Below are 18,407 nucleotides of genomic sequence, written 5' to 3'. Positions count from 1 at the left end.
ATACAGCTATCACCTTAGACCAGGTCCTTATCATTTCTTGATTAGTTTATTAGAACAACTTCTTGACTGGTTTCCTGGTCTCAAGGATATCATCATTTCGGTCCATCCTACACACTATACACACTATTTCTTTTTAAGCACATATCTGTGTGACTTGCCTACTCCAGAAGTGCCAAATATTTGTGAAAGAGGCCTGAACCAGACTAAAAACACAAATGGGAAATATTGAACAAAATAGTTAAAAATACAATGGAACATAATGTTAATATGTGGTTTTCTAAGTTAATGTATGGCTGCAGGAATCTTTATGCAAGGTTTAGTGTCCCATTTCTTTGAGTTTGACACCATACTGCTCAATGAACTTGGCCTCTAGGATATAATATAATCCCCTCTATTTAGCATTTAAATTCATTCACAATATCTTTCCAGTTTCAATGATAATTACTTCCTATTCTAGGTTCTGCAACCCTCACATCCACTGGCCAGATTCCAGGCCATTAATATACTTCCTACTCACCTTGGTTTCTCAGAATTCCTTTCTTCCCTCAAGAACCATCTCTTGCATAAAGCCTTTCCTATTCCTTCTAGTTGTTAATGTTCCCCTCCCAAATTATAAAGTCTTTAATTACTTTATGCTTACTCATTCTTATTGTTTTATATACACATACACACATACATACATATATGTATATGTTCTTTACATACTTGTATCATCTGTTCTTGCTGTCTTCCCTATTAGAACTTAATCTCTGTAAGTAGGGATTTTCAGTCTTTATATTTGTATTCCTATACCTAACATATAATAAGTACTGAATAAGTACCTGTTAGTTGACTGATTATGGAGAAAATATAGGCAATAAGGGAGGGAAACAAATAGCAGCCATGGGAAGGGGAATGTTACAACAATGAGATATAGCAGCTATTAATATATAAGGAATGTACATAAGAAAAGTTGGGCATTATATCTCAGGGAATACCTTTCCTTAGTAACTTGGGAATTAGTTAACAGTAAGATGTAATGTCCTTAGCTGATGGTGTATACCTTGGGGATGAAGCTATATAGGAATTTTTTATCTTTTTTATGTCATATGCCCCTTTGGTAATCAAGTAAAGTCTATGGAAGTCTCTTTAGGAGAACATCATTTATAAATAGGAACATCTTCATTTGGACTCCATGGTCAATATCTTATGTAATAATGGCAAATGGCCATCATTCTGTTTTATTATTTTTGTATTTTAAAAAATGTATTTTATTGTTGCCTTGTTTTTGACATATCATCTCCAAGTCTACTCCACTTCCTTAAATGAGTTCTCACTTGTGACAAAGAAAAACAATTAACCAAAACTGACCACTCCAGAACACAGTTCAACAGCATAGGCAACATTCCAGTTATAGCCCTCTGTCTACCTGAGAAGAGATTACTACTAATCTCCTGATCACTACTAATAAGATCAGCTGCTATTTAATGTTGTCTTAAGTTACATTTTAGGAAATCATTATGTTTATTGTTCTCCTGGATCTACTTATTTTATTCTTTATAATGTAATTCTTGACACTATGATTTTACAGAAGGAAATTAGGCATATGTTTTTCCAATGACCTTTTTTTGGAAAAAGTAATAATATCATTATTTTCCTAAGCATTGAGTATTATCTCCTCTTTGAGGTACCTTGAAATGCAATACCCTCAAAATTGTGTTAGTTTCAGCATGGACCTCCTCTGTACATATTTTTTTCTATTTCAGCTTCCCCTGCCTTTGCTTTCTTTTATGCTACTTGTTCTTCTTCATGCACACCTAGGAAACTAAGGATAGAGTCTAAATGCTGTGCATCATAGTTATTGAAGAAGAATGGTTGTTAAAGAAATTTTCATAGACCTTTTCATTTTCTGATGTTTGTTGCCTTTCAAGTTTCATCCCTAAATGTTCTTGCAGCAGTGGCTTAATTGTATTTCTTATCAAATATCTTGTTAAAATTTTAATGCCATAACACTGCTCATAATCCTGATGGCTTTCTTGTCTTATTGTACAAATGTATTGATATTTTAAACTTGTTCTATCTTTAGCTACTATCTTGCAGCATCTGGCAAAGATAGTATTTTTTTTTGGAGGGGGGTTCAGGTAGTTTCTGGTACTTTAGTTTTCTTGATGTGGTGACTTGATTTATGGGTTGAATATCCTGAGAAAATGAAGCAGCCTGTGCTGTTTTATTTTATTTTATTTTTTTGGGTGTAAATAGACCACACTGGATTTGCCTCTATACATATAAAATCTTCTCATTTATTTAAAATTTAGTACTGATTTTGATCTTTGTTCTATAAAGTTGGTGGTCTAACAGTATATAGTGACTGATTTATCGGCAAGAGTAATCATCAGTTTCTGTCATAAAAATTAAAACTGGTGATATCTTTTTTTTTAGGTTTTTGCAAGGCAAACGGGGTTAAGTGGCTTGCCCAAGGCCACACAGCTAGGTAATTATTAATTGTCTGAGACCGGATTTGAAGCCAGGTACCCCTGACTCCAGGGCTGGTGCTTTATCCACTATGCCACCTAGCCGCCCCTAAAACTGGTGATATCTTGGCAAAAAAGAATTTTATACTGATGTGAGAGTGGGAGTCATTTTCAAATCATACAATTTCAAGGGATTCAGAGGAAGAGTTCTAGGAGGTTCAGTGGACACAAATGTAGAATTTATGGGAAGACATGCACAAGAGTGATAAGAAGGCATGGATGTGGAATGGTATCCTTGGAGGGAACAATGACATTGATGAGATCACAGGTATATCAAAAAAAAGTATTAGTTTCAACAGCAAACCATTTATACTAATTTGTTGTTATAGATAACAGCTATATCCAAAGTAAATGGGGAAAAAGTTATCAAAAAAGTCTTTGCTCATCAATGCTAAAAAAGCATATTAACCAGAACATATCAATAAAAGGAAAAAATACTTGACTCTCCTGCCTCTCCAGAAAGAAGCAGTTCTATTTACTAGTTCTATCTTCCTATTCTAGTATTGTCTTATTTTTTTTTACCTAGCCTCTCAACTTTGTATACAGACTAGCTAGCAAGTCAAAATACCCTGGAAACTATTCTTGGTATGTAACTTTCTTTATGCTCTGTAACTTGACAATTCTGTGCTTGAAGTAATTCTTTTCATTATTTGATTGGTAATCAATCTATTCTAAGTATATGTCAGTCACTCTTTCCGATATCATCTCAAAACATGCTTCTCTTTCCAAAATAATTTATACAGAAAATATAGACCCCCATCCTCACATTTCAGGGTGGATTTTAACTTCTCTCATCTCCTTCTATCAAAAGAGAAAACACATGCATAACACAATACCTGGCACATAGTAGGTTCTTAATATTTAATTAATAAATGCCTACTTCCTCCTCTTTACCCTTTTTGCTCTCTAAACACTAAACCCAACTACGCTTAACTATTTGTTGATGCATATTTTCATCTTACAGCTATATCACACCAACATATAAAAATGGTTATAATAGTAATAAAAATATTTAAAACTGTTCAGCAAATTAAATTGTAAATCCACATTCTTATGTATAAATTTATAAAATCATTTTGAATAGTCTTTATGGAATGATTCTTGATATCGGGATGAGCACATTCTGGCATTTAGGTTAAAAGATTTTAAGTTGATACCTTAAACACATAGTAAAGATAGATGAGAAGTATTGCAAGTGCTCCACAAGTTGTCCAACCAATTATTAGCAGAAGCATAATCAGAAATGACAATCTTGTTGTTATCAATCTGGGGTCGTTAGGGATTTCAGAAGGTCTAAAATAACAAGAATAGATAACCTTTTAAAATTCTTTGAAAGCAGTTCAGATCCAAGAGAGCAATTTAAACGATAACATCAATTCGTTGACAATGAACAATTTAGAAAGACTTAAGAATGTTGATCAGTGCAAAGAACCACCATGATCCGAGCTGAATGATGAAGGATGCTACCCACCCCCTGACAGAAAGAAGATGAACTAATATACAGAATTAGACACATAGTTTGGACATAATGTAACAGGGGAATTTGTTTTATTTGATTCTGCTTATTTGCTATAAGTGTTTTGTATTTCATTCCCTACCCCCCAACTAGTGGGAAGAAGAAGGAGGCGGGAAGGAGAAAATAAGTTTCACAGGTGAAAAAAATTTTAAGCAGTTCAGATATTAGAAACAACATACATCCTATAATAGTGCATGCCTTTTGGGGAAGTTCAAGAAAATAGGTTTTTACAACCTGCTAGATGATGCTTATCATTGGAATATTAAAACATTTAAGTATTTTATGAAGTATTTCAAAGTATTTCTAATTAATTCAAGACATATCTACAGTTTTACATTAAAAGCAGAAACCAAAATTTAATATCATTTACATTCTATTTACACATATTATAGCCAATAAAAATTAAAGTGGTAAACTGGAGAATTAGCCTAATTAGTTCTATTTATATGCCTGTTGTGAAGAATAATCATGTTAGTTTATTGTTTTTAGGTTTTTCCAAGGCAATGGAGTTAAGTGACTTGTCCAACGCCACACGGCTAGGTAATTATTAAGTGTTTGAGACTGGATTTGAACTCAGGTACTCCTGACTCCAGGGTCAGTGCTTTATCCATTGAGCCACCTAGCCACCCTAATCATATTAGTTTAAAGTGAGACCTTAGAGCCGAGGGTCCCAAACATCTTTTGAGAGGAGGGTTTATTTTTAATTTTCCTGAAACCTTGTGGGAGAACTGGAGATAATTGTTTTTAATTAAATCAATGAGCTAGGAATGATAATCAAAGTATAACATCTGAACGTGGTAATGATAAAGGAGTTTTATAGCTAGATTTACTTTAGTTCCTACAAGAAATCCTAGTAAATGATGTAAAAGGGATTTGATAAAGGAAAATGGCATTTGAGGTCCATAGATTAATAGTTGGGAAACACTATACAAAGACTTTACCATAGGAATGAAAATACAAAAATATATTCTAGGACTGGGTCACCCATTGAGAAAAATGCAGGAAAGTAAACTTCAAACATGTTTATTCATTACAACAAATCACAATTTACTCATATTTGTTAAACAAATACAGTAGACCTTAAAATAAAAGTGAGAATCATTAATTTGAATATTTTCTACAGAAATCAGTTACTGTTAAGGGAAATAGAAGAACCACTCTTTAAGGTTCTCTTTTAAGAACTTAACTTTAATGAAAATATTTTATAGTTTTATGTGTAATCTTCTTAAATAATAGAAGAAAGATTTTAATCAATTATTGAAATATAATTGCCTTTTTACCTGTTTAAGGTTAGCCACAGTGAAGAAAGAAGCCTCACAGAAAAAGATGAGAGCATGCCACCCCAGTATGCAATACTGGTTCCAAATAGAAAGAGGACCAATGACACAAGTGGGAAACACATACTTTGTGTATTCAGAAAAATGGCATCTAATTCTGGTAGGAAGAAATTATCCCAAATTTGTTTAAACCAGGTATAACTGTAGAAGAAAAAAAAAGACAATGATATATATAATTAAAACATCAGACTTATCATCAGATATTATGCATATATTCATTTATGATTTAACTTTATATTGACCTTGCATGTTAAATAATTATTTCTGAAACTATTGTCTTAATTTTATAGAACGCAACCTTCATATTCATTTAGAACGGTTTAATTTTTTTAAAATTAAAAGTGCAATAGGTCAAACATAATCAAAAACAAGTATCGACTGTCCTACATATAAAAATTTTCAATAGAGGAAAAATTAAACTTGAAAGTAATTAACAGGCAAATTCTGTACAGCAGAAATTTTTCACTTTTCCCCCACCACTAGCAATCTAGAGAAGCCCATGGAGCCTTCTCAGAATATTTTCAAAGGCATAAAATAGAATATGTGGATTATAAAAGAAATCATTTATACTGAACTACAAGTATAAAAAGAAGAACCCCTGTTTACCACTGTATAAGAATATTTATAGCAGCTCTTTTTGATCTGATGGCAAAGAATTGGAAATTGAAGAGATGTTTACAATTCATCTGATTTTTTCATATTATACCCACCCAATATTTATTGTTTTTGCCCTCCCCCATTTTAATCAATCTAATAGGTATAAAATGATATTTCAAGGCTGTTTTAATTTACATTTCTCTAATCAAAAATAATTTAGATTATTTTTTACATTACTCTAAATTGTTTTGATTTCTTTGTCTAAAACTGCCTGCTCATATCTTTTATCAATTGGGGAATAAGTAGAATTCTTAAGGATTTTATAAGGTTCTTTATATATTTGAGTTATAAATCTTTCATCTGAGAAACTCTATAAATTGTATTCCTCAAATATTCTGCTTTCTTTCTGATCTTGGATATATTTGTTCTATTTATCCAAAACCTTTTAAATTTTATATAATTGAAATTATCCATTTTTATACCTTACTCTGCTTTCTATTTCTTGTAAATTGTAAATTCTTTGCCTATCTATTAACCTGATAAAAAAAGATGTTCCATGTTTTTCAAATTTTCTTGTAATATCTCTAGGTCATGTATCCATTTTGACCTTATGTTGGTAAATGATGAGAGTGTTGGTCTATGCCCAATTTCAGTCATAGTGCTTTCAAGTTTTCTCAACATTTTTTCCAAATAATGAATTCTTATCCCCAAAATCTCAAGTCTTAACTCTTGACAAATAGTTGCTGCTCCTGTAAATTGAATGTCTACCATTCTATTTTTTAGTCAGTAACAGAGTTTTAATAATTACTGCCTTATGAAACAGTTTAAGACCTGGCACCGCCAAATCTTGTTCTTTAATTTTTTTTATTTTTCCTGTGATATTCTTGATTTTTTTCCTTCTAAATTAATTTTGTATAATTTTATCGAATTTGGTAAAATATTTTTGGCAATTTAATTGAAATGGCATTGAATATATAAATTAGTTAGGTATTTAAATCTGATTTCATTTGTATTAAAGTTTGGTGTGTGTGTGTGTGTGTGTGTGTGTGTGTGTGTGTGTGTGTTTAGCTTTTTCAAGGCAATGGGGGTTAAGTGGCTTGCCCAAGGCCACACCGCTAGGTAATTATTAAGTGTCAGAGCTTGGATTTGAACTCAGGTACTCCTGACTCCAAGGCCCATGCTTTATCCACTGCGCCACCTAGCCGCCCCTATTTGTATTAAAGTTGTTCATAATTTTGTTTGTACAGTTCTTTAGTTTACTTTGGCAGGTGTACTCCCTAATATTTTATACTGTATAAACTTCTCTATATCTCTTGATACATGGTTTTAAACTTTTATTATTAATTCAAATATGTTGTTTTCCTTGTGTTAAACCATTCCTGAATTCCTGCTTATATAGTTATATAGTTTTTGTAATATAAATTGGAATCTTTTAAATAACATTTTATTTAAGATTTTTACATCCACATTTATTAATGAAATTGGTCTATAATTTTCTTTCTCTGTTTTTATTCCTGATTCAGGTATGAATATCATATTTGTTTCATAAAAGGAGTTTGGTAGGATCACTTCTTTAATATTCCAAATTATTTAATAGGAATTAAACTGGAATTAATTGATCTTTAAATGTTTTGTGGAATTAACTTACAAACCTGTCGGTGCTTTTTTCTTAGGAATTTCTATGACTTGTAAAATTTCTTTATCTAAAATAGGTCTACTTAAGATGTTCTGTTTTTTTTCTGTTACTCCAAGCAACTTACATTTTTGTTAACTAGTCTTCCATTTTTCCTAAATTCTTAATTTTATTGGCAAATAAATTGGCCAAAATAATTCTTTATAATTGCTTTAACTTTATCTTTACTAGTGGCATAATCATCCTTTTCCTTTGGTTGTCTTCTCTCTTTTTAATCAAATTAACCAAAAGGTTTATGTACTATTTTTGGTTTTTAGATTCAATTTTACTAATTTCAACTTTAATTTTTAGCATTTCCAGTTTAGTGTTTAATTGGGGATTTTCCATTTGTTCTTTTTTCTATTTCTTAAAATTCATTGGTCTGTTCTTTCTCTATTTTACTTATATAAGCATTAGGTTATGTAAATTTTCCTCTGATCGCTACTTTTGTTGTATCTTTTAGGTTTTTATATATTGTCTCATTATTGTCATTCTCTTTAATTAAATTGTCATGATTTTGTTCTTTAATCATTCTTTAAGATTAGGTTGTTTAATTTCCAATTAGTTTTTAATCTCTGTTTCTGTGGTCCCTTATTAAATATGATTTTATTGCACTGTGATATGAAAAGGATATTTTTCATATTTCTACCTTTCTGCTTTTAATTATAACCACTATAACCACTTTTAACCATAACCTCTATTTCTATTTGACTCTCTCTAGAGATCTATTTATCTAGCTCATCTAAAATTCTATTCACTTCCTTGATTTCTAAGTGGTTTTTTTTTTAGGTTTTTGCAAGGCAAATGGGGTTAAGTGGCTTGCCCAAGGCCACACAGCTAGGTAATTATTAAATGTTTGAGACCGAATTTGAACCCGGGTACTCCTGACTCCAGGGCCAGTGCTTTATCCACTACACCACCTAGCTGCCCCTACTTCCTTGATTTCTTTTTGATTTCTTTTTTGGTTAGACTTACCTATTTCAGTACGAGAATTTTTTAGTGAAAATTTAATATTCAGTTCAGCAAAACAACAAACATACTTCAGGTATATATTAATTAATATACAACACATTCTTCTAAGCAATGAAGACACAACACTAAAATAAAAATGCTTCTTTCTAGCAAGGGAAATAAGGGAGAAGCACAAATAATTATTACATAAGTACAACAGAGAGTACATAAACATCATATACTGAAGTATAATATATGAATAGAGGAAATTCATATACTGAAGTACAATGTATGAAAAGAGAAAACTTGGCAGAGTGATAAAGGGCATATCTTAAGTCAGACTGGGTCCCTTCACTTTCCTTCTAAAAGGGAATCTAGCCTACACTTAGAACAGAAGTAGAACACAGTTTGTCACTGCCATGGGAGATATCACTGTTGTTTAGTCATTTACAAAGTCCAAAGAGAAGAGGAATGCTACCTCAACAGGGCTCTCTCTACAACAAAAAAATTTTAAATTTTCTATAGTACTTGGCTGTTCCAATGGCTGTTCCAAACCTTCTCTAGTTTCCTATGAAGTCTCTTGACTACAACTCCGAGACTGAAGATTTGAACTCATTGTTAATAAGAGAATTCTGAGATTTTCTATTTTAAGTTCCCTTCTATTTACACAATCCTTCCTTATTTCACAGTCTCATATCATATTTCTTCCTTTATTTCCAATCTGATAAAGAAAACAGTATTCTCTTTGCCAAGGCTAGTTCTACAAATACTCTTAATACCATCTCTTCTTATCATCTCCAGCATTATCCCTCACTCATTAACCTTTTTTTTTATTTCTAATTTACATTCCCTCCCAATATACTGGTTTCTTCTTTGCTGGAGGAGACATACTCAAGCCTCCTCCATCTTTAAAGAAAACTTTTACTAGATCCTACTAAGTCTGTTAGCTTATCATCCTATGTCTCTCCTCTCTTTCTCAGTCAAAATCGTTAAAAAAAAAATCTATATTTCATGTCTCCACTTTTCCTCCTCTTACTTCTTTCTAAAATCCTCTGCAATTGGCTTCCATCTTCATCACCAAACTGGAACTACTCTGGATTTCTTAATTATCCAATATGGTGGACTGACTTTTCTGAAGTCTTTGTCATAGTTGATCATTTTTCCCATCTAGACACTCTCTCCCTTCTGAATTTACACTGTTTTTTCATGGTTCTCATCCAAGGATCTGATTACTGCTTTTTCAGTCTCCTTTTATCATCTATGCCAGGCTCCCAAAGTATAGTTGATTCTGTCTTGTACCCACTTTTCCTCATCTTGCTATATTTTTCAAAATGGTGCCTTCATTAGCTACAAGGAGTTCAATTACCTTTTCTATACAGATGATGCCAAAATTTATATATCTAACCCTAATCTCTCTCTTGAGGACCACTCATATATCACTATCTATTATACAGTTACCACTGGATGGCCCATTGGCACCTCAAACTCAATATGTCAAAAAAAATTAATAATAGTTCCCCCAAAAGTCACATCATCTCTGAATTTTCCAGTTTCTATAAAGGGCATCACTATATCTTTCATTTTTATAACCCTGATGTCTTCTTCAACTCCTCTATTTCCCACATACCCAATTAAATGTTAAATCTTGTCATTTCTACCTCTACAGTATCTTTTTCTGTACTCTGCTTTAGTCACATAGTCACCATCCTAGTTTATGTTTTTATCACCTCTCAAAGAACTACTTCAAAATATTACCCTTTGGGCTTTCATTTCCTCAAGTCTCTCCCTAGTTTATATATTTCCACATAGCCACTAAAAGAAATTATCTTAAAGCATAATAAGTTTGATGAAGTCAATCCCATTCTCAAAATCCAGCAGCTTCCCATTACTCTAGGATCAATTATAAATTGCTCTGTTTGGGATTTAAAAGTCTTCACAACTTGCTGTCTCCTAACTTTTCAGTCTTTTAAACACTATTTTTCCCACATATTCCCTGAGATTGCACTATCTACTCTTCATATCCACAATGCGCCCTAATGCTCTTGTACACAACAATGTACACCAACCTCCCCCCCCACTTCTGATCCCTAGAATTCTTGTTCCTTCAGTTTATATGTTACTGAATGAAGTTTTACCTGATACCCTTCATTTCCAAAATTACTTTGTATTTATTTTGTGCATATTTATGTACATACATGCTATCTTCCCTGAGAGAAGAATTGGTTGATTATTTCAAATTTATCTTGTAAATAGCTTGTTTGAACACAAATATTTGTCTATTATTCTATCAGACTAGAGACTACTTGAGAGCAGGGCCTGTACTTGGCTTTTCTTCATATTCCCATACATAGAATGGTACATACTGGTACATAGTAGGGGCTTAACCAATGTTTACTAATTGATTGTACTGAGCTGTCTTTGGAAACAAAGCCTGTGATCTAGTGGATATTTGTTGACCTCTTGTTACATGGGCTGAATAGGGATCTGGCTTTTAGGTTAAGAGCTACCTTCTAAGGTTAGTCCCTTTCTACTCTAGAACACCATGGATCTATGAAAGAGGACAACATGGTAGTTGATCCTGAGTCCACAAAACTACAATCTATCCTTTCCACAGATCCTACTATTATTTTGTAATAGTGGACTGAAACGAGTGATGCTTTTAATTTCTAAAATTATGCTCATTTTCTCTAATAAAAGCTTGAAGAACAACATACATTAGGTCTAAATATTTCCCCATTTCTATTTCTTTCAAATCTCTTGCAATTTGAAAAGTATGAATTTGATCTCCAAGGAAGCTCCTTTTCTAAATGTCTTACTATAGTTAACCTATTAACAGAGCATTTCCTTTTATCAGTCATTCTAAAAGTCTTGTATAAATTAAATATGGGGCACTATTCTTAGAGTTATATTTCCCACACTCAAAATTTTTTTCTTTTACTCTATCCTTTCCTGGCTCCTATGGCTACTTGCAGTTTAATTACAATGGTGCCAAGTCCCCTTGACAGCTTAGTAATGCTCAGAAGCTCCTTCCAAATGACTCCCTGGGAGAAGTGATAGGCAAAAATCTTAAACATGGATAGTAAGAGTTTGTGAAAAGATAATCAGGCTAGAGCTGGGCTAGAGGTCTCACCAATAAAGCACAATAGGAAACAGACCAATAAGACAATATTATGGCCTTTTTTAATGCTTCTATAAATTCAAATCATCATAATAATGTGAAAATAATTGCTAGAATAATATTAATATAATTTCTGTTATTCAAGGAACCTGTATCAGATCAATGAGCAGAAAACCAAAAGAGCTGCCCAGGTTCAGGGGCTGCAGCTTCAGTATTTCAGAAAAGAATCTGTGAAATGTAATTCCTAAACATCCCAGATTTTGGGGATGACCAAGATGGGGTCATGGGCCCTGAACTTTACCTCTCCCTGATTATATGTTGGGATGGTGGCTGAGTGGAGAATAGTTGGAAAAGGAGTTTTCCCAGCCCAACCTCTTCCCTGGGTGTTCCTGGAATTAAGTTAAGAGACAAAGGGGCAATTGGGGGGAAGGGACAGGTAGGTGGTGCCCTGGAGTCAGGAGGATTGAATTCAAAGCTAGCCTCATCACTTAACCCCAACTGCAGGAAGGAACAAAGGAAAGAGAAAAGCAAAGAAAGAAAGGAGGGGTAAAATAACCATTTTGATCATGTATACAACATTCTTCCTTCATCATCTCTAGTCTCTCTCTGAAGCACAGGCTTATATTTCATTATCTGTTCTTTGGGACTATTATGGTTTTTAAGTTTATTCCTTCCTCTTAGTGAACTTGCTTCCTTTTCTTTTCCTCTGAGTTCCTTATATTTTTCAGTTGTTGCTACACAGTAATATTCCACTGCCTCCATGTATCAGCTTTGCATGTCCCATTCATCTATTGTGAGCACCCACTTTTAATTCCAATTGTTTGCTGCCACAGAATGCATTAATGTAGATTTGGAACACTGTTTCTGTGGTAGACTAGTATAACATTATTTAATAATAATAATCATAACAACAACAATTATACAGGCTATAACAACAGCAGGCCTAGAGCCAGGGAGACTCATCTTCTGGAGCTGCAATCTGGAGCAAGTCATTTAACCCTGTTTGACTCAGTTTCCTCATTTGTAAATGAGTTGGAGAAGAAAATGGAAAACTCCAGTGTCTTTGTCAAGAAAACCCCTGTGGGGAAGCCTGGAGGGATTTGCATGAACTGATGCTGAGTGAGATGAGCAGAACCAGAAAAGCACTGTATACCCTAACAGCAACATGGGGGCGATATTCAACCTTGAAGGACTTGCTCATTCCATCAGTGCAACAATCGGGAACAATTTTGGGCTGTCTGCAAAGGAGAGTGACATCTGTATCCAGATAAAGCGCTGTGGAGTTTGAACAAAGTTCAAGGACTATTCCCTTTCATTTAGAAAAAAAAAAAGATATCTTATTGTCTGATCTTGTTATCTCTTAGACTTTTTTGTCTCTTAAGGACATGATTTCTTTCTCATCACACTCAATTTGGATCAATGTACATGGAAACAAAGACTGACAGATTGCTTTCCATGGGGGGGGTTGGGGGGAGGGAAGTAAGATGGGGGGAAAATTGTAAAACTCAAATAATATCTTTAATAAAAAAAAAGAAAAGATGGGGTAAAAAAGATCAGACATAACCACAATTACTGAACAATAGCAATACTTGCACAGAGCTTCCTTTGTGGCAGACCTTGTGCTGTCAAGTGCTTTACAATTATTATCTCATTTAATCCTCACAATAATCCTGGGAGGCAAGTGCTATGATCAGCCCCACTTGACAGAGGTAAAGTGACTTGTCCAACATCACACAGCTAAGTAGGTGTTGGAGGGGAGATTTGAACTCAGGACTTTCTAACTCCAGTTCCACCTCACTGCCTCCATGCAGAAAGAGGCCTTTTCAATCACCTTGTGTTTTCTAGTAGAGCATATAGTAGTTAAAACCTGTTCTGAGATAAATGGACTTGGAAACTACGAACAGCATAGTGAGGTGCACCTAGAGTCAACAACACTGGGCTCTAGATCATTTCAGAGGCCAATATCAGTTCTCCATCTGTGATCCTAATTAAGTATAGAATCCAAGACTTTGATCTACTAGTACTTCAGTCACCAAGGATAGAACTGACTGTGATCAAAAGTATCATGAAGTTTACTTTTTTAAAAAAAGTTATAAGAAATAAATTTGTCTAATTTCTTGTTATATTCTATGTAATAATAAACATTGGCAAACATACAATAAAAATCAAAGAAAAATATCTGTATTTTAAGCTGTTCTTGAATTACTTCCATCACAAAAAATTGTTTTAGTCAATTTGTGATGGAAAGGAAATAATATGGGAAAATGGTGTTTAACCAAATGGTATATGTTTTAGAAATTAAGCAAAATTAACCACATGAAAAAGTAACTCACCCCAACATGAATTTCATAATTATTACGAAAGGATCGACTTTGTATGGTTTGGCTTCTTTATCCAACATAGTGGTATAATCTAAACAATGGCCTGGGAAAAAATTTAAACAGAATTCATTGTAATTAAATTATTTAAGAGAATTATTCATAAATGTTTTCGTTTTTAGGGACAATACATGTCTATGATTGCCAGAGTATCAACAATAAAGAATTGATTTCAGAGACAATCTGATCATTCAGCCTTTTAAATGAACAAAATAAATATAATAACAGTTGACATATATTAGCACTTTACAAATTACAAAGTATACATTTACTTCTTACAGAAAGTTAATAAAAGGGGTTTAAATAGAATTATGCCCATTTTAGAGAAGAGTCAACCGAGGACCAGAGTTTAAATGATTTGTCCATTATCATTGAGTTAATAAAGAGCAGATACACTACCCAGGTCCTTTAATGTCAGTTTTGTTATCCCACATCTTTAAATCAGGGAAGAAGAGATTTTAAATGAGGCAATCTGAGACTAAACAAGATAGCTGGACTAGATGACCTCTAACATCAAGGCTTTCACTTCTAAATCAATCATCCTACATATTGACCAAACATTATGAAGTGTATTCTCTACATCCAAGATCCAGGAGTTTTTGAAAGGCAAGCTATAAAACAAACATAAACAAGAAATAAATAACTGGGCAGGGAACTATGAAAGGCAATGGGAGAGATTAAATTATCCTCAAACAGTTCACCTCTTAGTAAGAAATGGAAGGTCATCTTAGTTTTCTAGTATAACCCCTTCATTTCACAGATGAAGGAAAAAAGGACAAGAGAGGCTACTGATTTGCCTAAGGTCATACCTGTAGCCAACCAGAGCAGACACAATTTATACCCAAAAGAAGAGTTCAAATTCAGTTTTCATCTCCTCTGCCCCACCCTTTGCATATATCTTCTCAGGAAGAAAGGTAAATGTAGTCAGTTGAATGAAAACATGCAAAGTAAAAATAATTTGTATGGGGCCAAGTAGTTCAGAAAACCATTAGCAGGACTTAAAACAACAGTTCTGATGGTAGTGTTAAGGGATTTATTTACCAGGCTTTAAATCACTTTGTCTATATATTTTACTAGCACAATTCTGGATCCTACGATCCAGGTAAGAGATAAATGCTAGAGAGGATCTCAAAGGTCATCTCAGTTCACTCTCCTTATAGTATAGATAAAAGGAGCTATGACAGGAAAGTTTAAATGACTTATCTAAAGTCTCATAGATTGGAAATGGAAGAGCTGGAATTCAAACCCTAGTCCTTTGACCACAAATCCAGTACTCTACCATGCTGACCCTCACAGCAGGAATGATGGTTAAAGTATCTGGACAAAATATCTAGAAATTTTTCTAAAATGTGCTAACCAGTTAAAAATTAGCTAACAGAAATAGGGAAGGAAGAAAAATCATCTATTGTTATTATGTGACTAATTTTTAAAGTTCCTTTATTCCTCTGAATTTGAAATATCTTTGAAATAAAATGAACTAATAACTGCTTTACTTCAAATCTCATAACTAAGATAACAAAAAAACCTTCATGGGCTTTCTTACCTGTTGAAATAAGGGACTGTAATTGTCCTCCATAAGTAAGGAGGATACTAGACATGATATAGGCAGGAAGTGCTCCACCATGGAATCTAATTACCTAGAAAGCAGATATATCACAAAGTATTTCTAATTATGCAAATTACTGATGAAAATGTACTTTCATGCACAACATAAATATTATTTTTCATTATCTCTTTTTAATGTGGTCATACAATCACTTTCATCAAAAGAAATTAAAATTATGACTCCATACAATAGATAGTAGGAACTTGTAATGCTATGAATACTCTCTAAATTTTTTAAATAATTTGAGTAAGCCAATCCATAGTTTAGCTCAAATGTGTTACAAACCTGTTTTCAAAGATCTAATCCAAGCCAACTTCATTTGTTAGTCTATTTTGATTGCTTTTGATATTTCTATTTCTCATATACAGGATGTATATCTTGGACATCTACACACACACACACACACACACACACACACACACACACGCACGCACATATCTTGTTTCTCCAAGATTTCTTTAGCATCAAAATATAAATTCCCTGCCACCTGAATCCTCTTATGCATTCTTTCTTTCAATAAAGTTTATTAATATGACATAAAAGCTTTTTTAAAAAAATCACCCTTTTAAGAATTTGTGCTATTGTATTCTCATAAAGACTAAACATAATGCTTACAAAATCATCATCATCATCATCTTCTAATGTTTCTGAAAAACAAACACAAACCTTAATTTTCCCCCCCAAATCTGACTTTACGCTTGACTTTGAACATAATCTTATGCACAATGACATTTAAAATTATATCCTTAATGTTAAGAAATTGAAAATTATCTATTAGTAAGTACATGATGAAACCAACTTTCTTATAAATTCTTTTTGCCAATAATATTTTATATTCTGAATAACACCCTGACTCAGAAGTTGAATCAACAAATACGGGATGCCAGACAGGATGGCATCTATTACTAGGCAATACTGCCCTGGTCAGTATCAATATCAGTTCTGAATCTTTACTATCTTTGAGAAAGTCACGGTTCTAAAATATTTTTTCCCTGAAGTTACAAAATTAGAGAAGGATCAGTCAAGAAACTATTTTGTTCTCCTTTGCTTCAGTAGGTGCTCTATGAGAAGTATTTACATGCATGGTAACTTTGAAAACTTAAGGTAACTAAGCTTTCCATTCAGCAACTTTGTTTTATTAAAGAATGCAGCAGTATTCATAAATAATATCTAGCCTTTCATTCTGTTTAAACCCAGAAACACTTTATTCACTTGTTCCTTGGCAAGTACTACCAAATTTGACTGATATTAGCTGCCCTGTAATACTGTTCAGATGTCTAGTGAAATGACAGAGGTTACTCCTAAGCAGATCCCCATCACTACCTCAAAGACCAATAAATACATTTTAGTAAATAAAAGAAAATGGGAGAAAAGGACAGGAAAAATGGGACCTTAATGGCCCCATGTGTATTTCCTGTTCTTTGCTCTATGTGCTGGTGATCACAAGGAGGCTGTTATTATTAACAGGTGAGGTGAAGTCATACCAAGAACCTTCAAAAGTCACCCTATCTGACACTCCTCAGAGTTTGTTTTCAGCAGCAATTCAGCCAGATTCCTTCATTCTTAGGCAAGGTAACCTGTTCATGGGTCCACTTGAGCAAATCCTAATTAACAAGGATTGTAACCTAGAAAAAAGAAATGGGGCAGCCCTGGTTGAAAGAATGGTCTGGCAGTTGTTTCAATGCTATCTAGAACAAAAAAAAAAAAAAAAAAAAGCATTTCCAATAAAAATGTAGAAAATGTTATCTGATACATAAGTGCTAAATCAATGCTCTTGTTATTTATTTGTTGGCTTGGTTGTTTTTTTTTTTAGGATGTTGCAAGGCAAATGGGGTTAAATGGCTTGCCCAAGGCCACACAGTTAGGTAATTATTAAGTGTCTAAGGCCAGATTTGAACTCAGGTACTCCTGACTCCAGGGCCAGTGCTCTATCCACTGCGCCACATCGCCACCCCATCTTGCTATTTATTTACCTTTCTTTTAGATGCTCAATCAGAAAAGCAAATTAACTTAAAAGAAGCCACAAACTACAATAATGAAAAGGAGAGAAATTTTAATAGAAGTCTCAATAATGGGGAGGGATAGGGGGAACCCAACTCAGTGGAGAGGGAAGAAATGAGTAAAGGAAAAAACACATCATCTTAGATACTTTCCAAAAAAAGGGAGGTGGATAAGCAACTAGATAGTACAGGGACAGAATGCCAAGACTGGAGTCATTAGTCTCATCTTCTGAGTTCAAATCAAGTATCAGAAAATTATGAGCTATGTGCCTCAGTTTCCTCACCTGTAAAATGAGCTGGAGAAGGAAAAAGCAAACAACTCCAGTATCTTTGCCAGAAAAACCTCAAATGAGGTCATGCAGAATTGGACACAACTGAAACGGCTCAATAACAATAACCGGAGGAGGTGTGGTCAAGAGAGTTAAGTGGTGTTTGGCCTTTCAATATACACTTTACTGTTTCAGCACAGCACCTGAGACAAATATAGATGGCCTTTCATTCATCTGACTGAAAAGAAAACTATCAGAAACTATTATACTCAATTACATGTGACTCCATCTCCAGATCTCTGAATAAAATAACAAAGCTATGATATCCAGAATAAAAAAACCCAGAAAAATAGCATAGTAAGGCTGATTTAGGAAAGTTATAGTTCTCAGCAAGTCAAAAAAAATCCTAACCTTCATCTACCAAAATAAAACAGTTAAAAGTGAATTCTATCA

General features: G+C 33.5%; 1 protein-coding gene across 3 annotated transcripts in view; it reads right to left on the bottom strand.

Moving 5' to 3' along the window:
* Nucleotides 1-18,407, bottom strand: part of PGAP1 (post-GPI attachment to proteins inositol deacylase 1) — a 105,084-nt gene that overhangs the window by 9,141 nt on the left and 77,536 nt on the right. For all 3 annotated transcript variants that reach the window (XM_074215421.1, XM_074215422.1, XM_074215423.1), the window contains 4 exons: nucleotides 15,623-15,716; nucleotides 14,035-14,125; nucleotides 5,307-5,504; nucleotides 3,668-3,803 (listed from right to left, as the gene is read on the bottom strand). In XM_074215421.1, coding sequence (XP_074071522.1) covers nucleotides 3,668-3,803; nucleotides 5,307-5,504; nucleotides 14,035-14,125; nucleotides 15,623-15,716 — 519 coding nt within the window. The remainder of the gene's footprint in view (nucleotides 1-3,667; nucleotides 3,804-5,306; nucleotides 5,505-14,034; nucleotides 14,126-15,622; nucleotides 15,717-18,407) is intronic.

Source organism: Macrotis lagotis, chromosome 1 (genome assembly GCF_037893015.1).
Source record: "Macrotis lagotis isolate mMagLag1 chromosome 1, bilby.v1.9.chrom.fasta, whole genome shotgun sequence".
In the NCBI taxonomy this organism is placed as follows: Eukaryota; Metazoa; Chordata; class Mammalia; order Peramelemorphia; family Peramelidae; genus Macrotis; species Macrotis lagotis.
The sequence above is the reverse complement of the archived record's forward strand: the minus strand, read 5'-3'. Positions and strand labels throughout refer to the sequence as shown.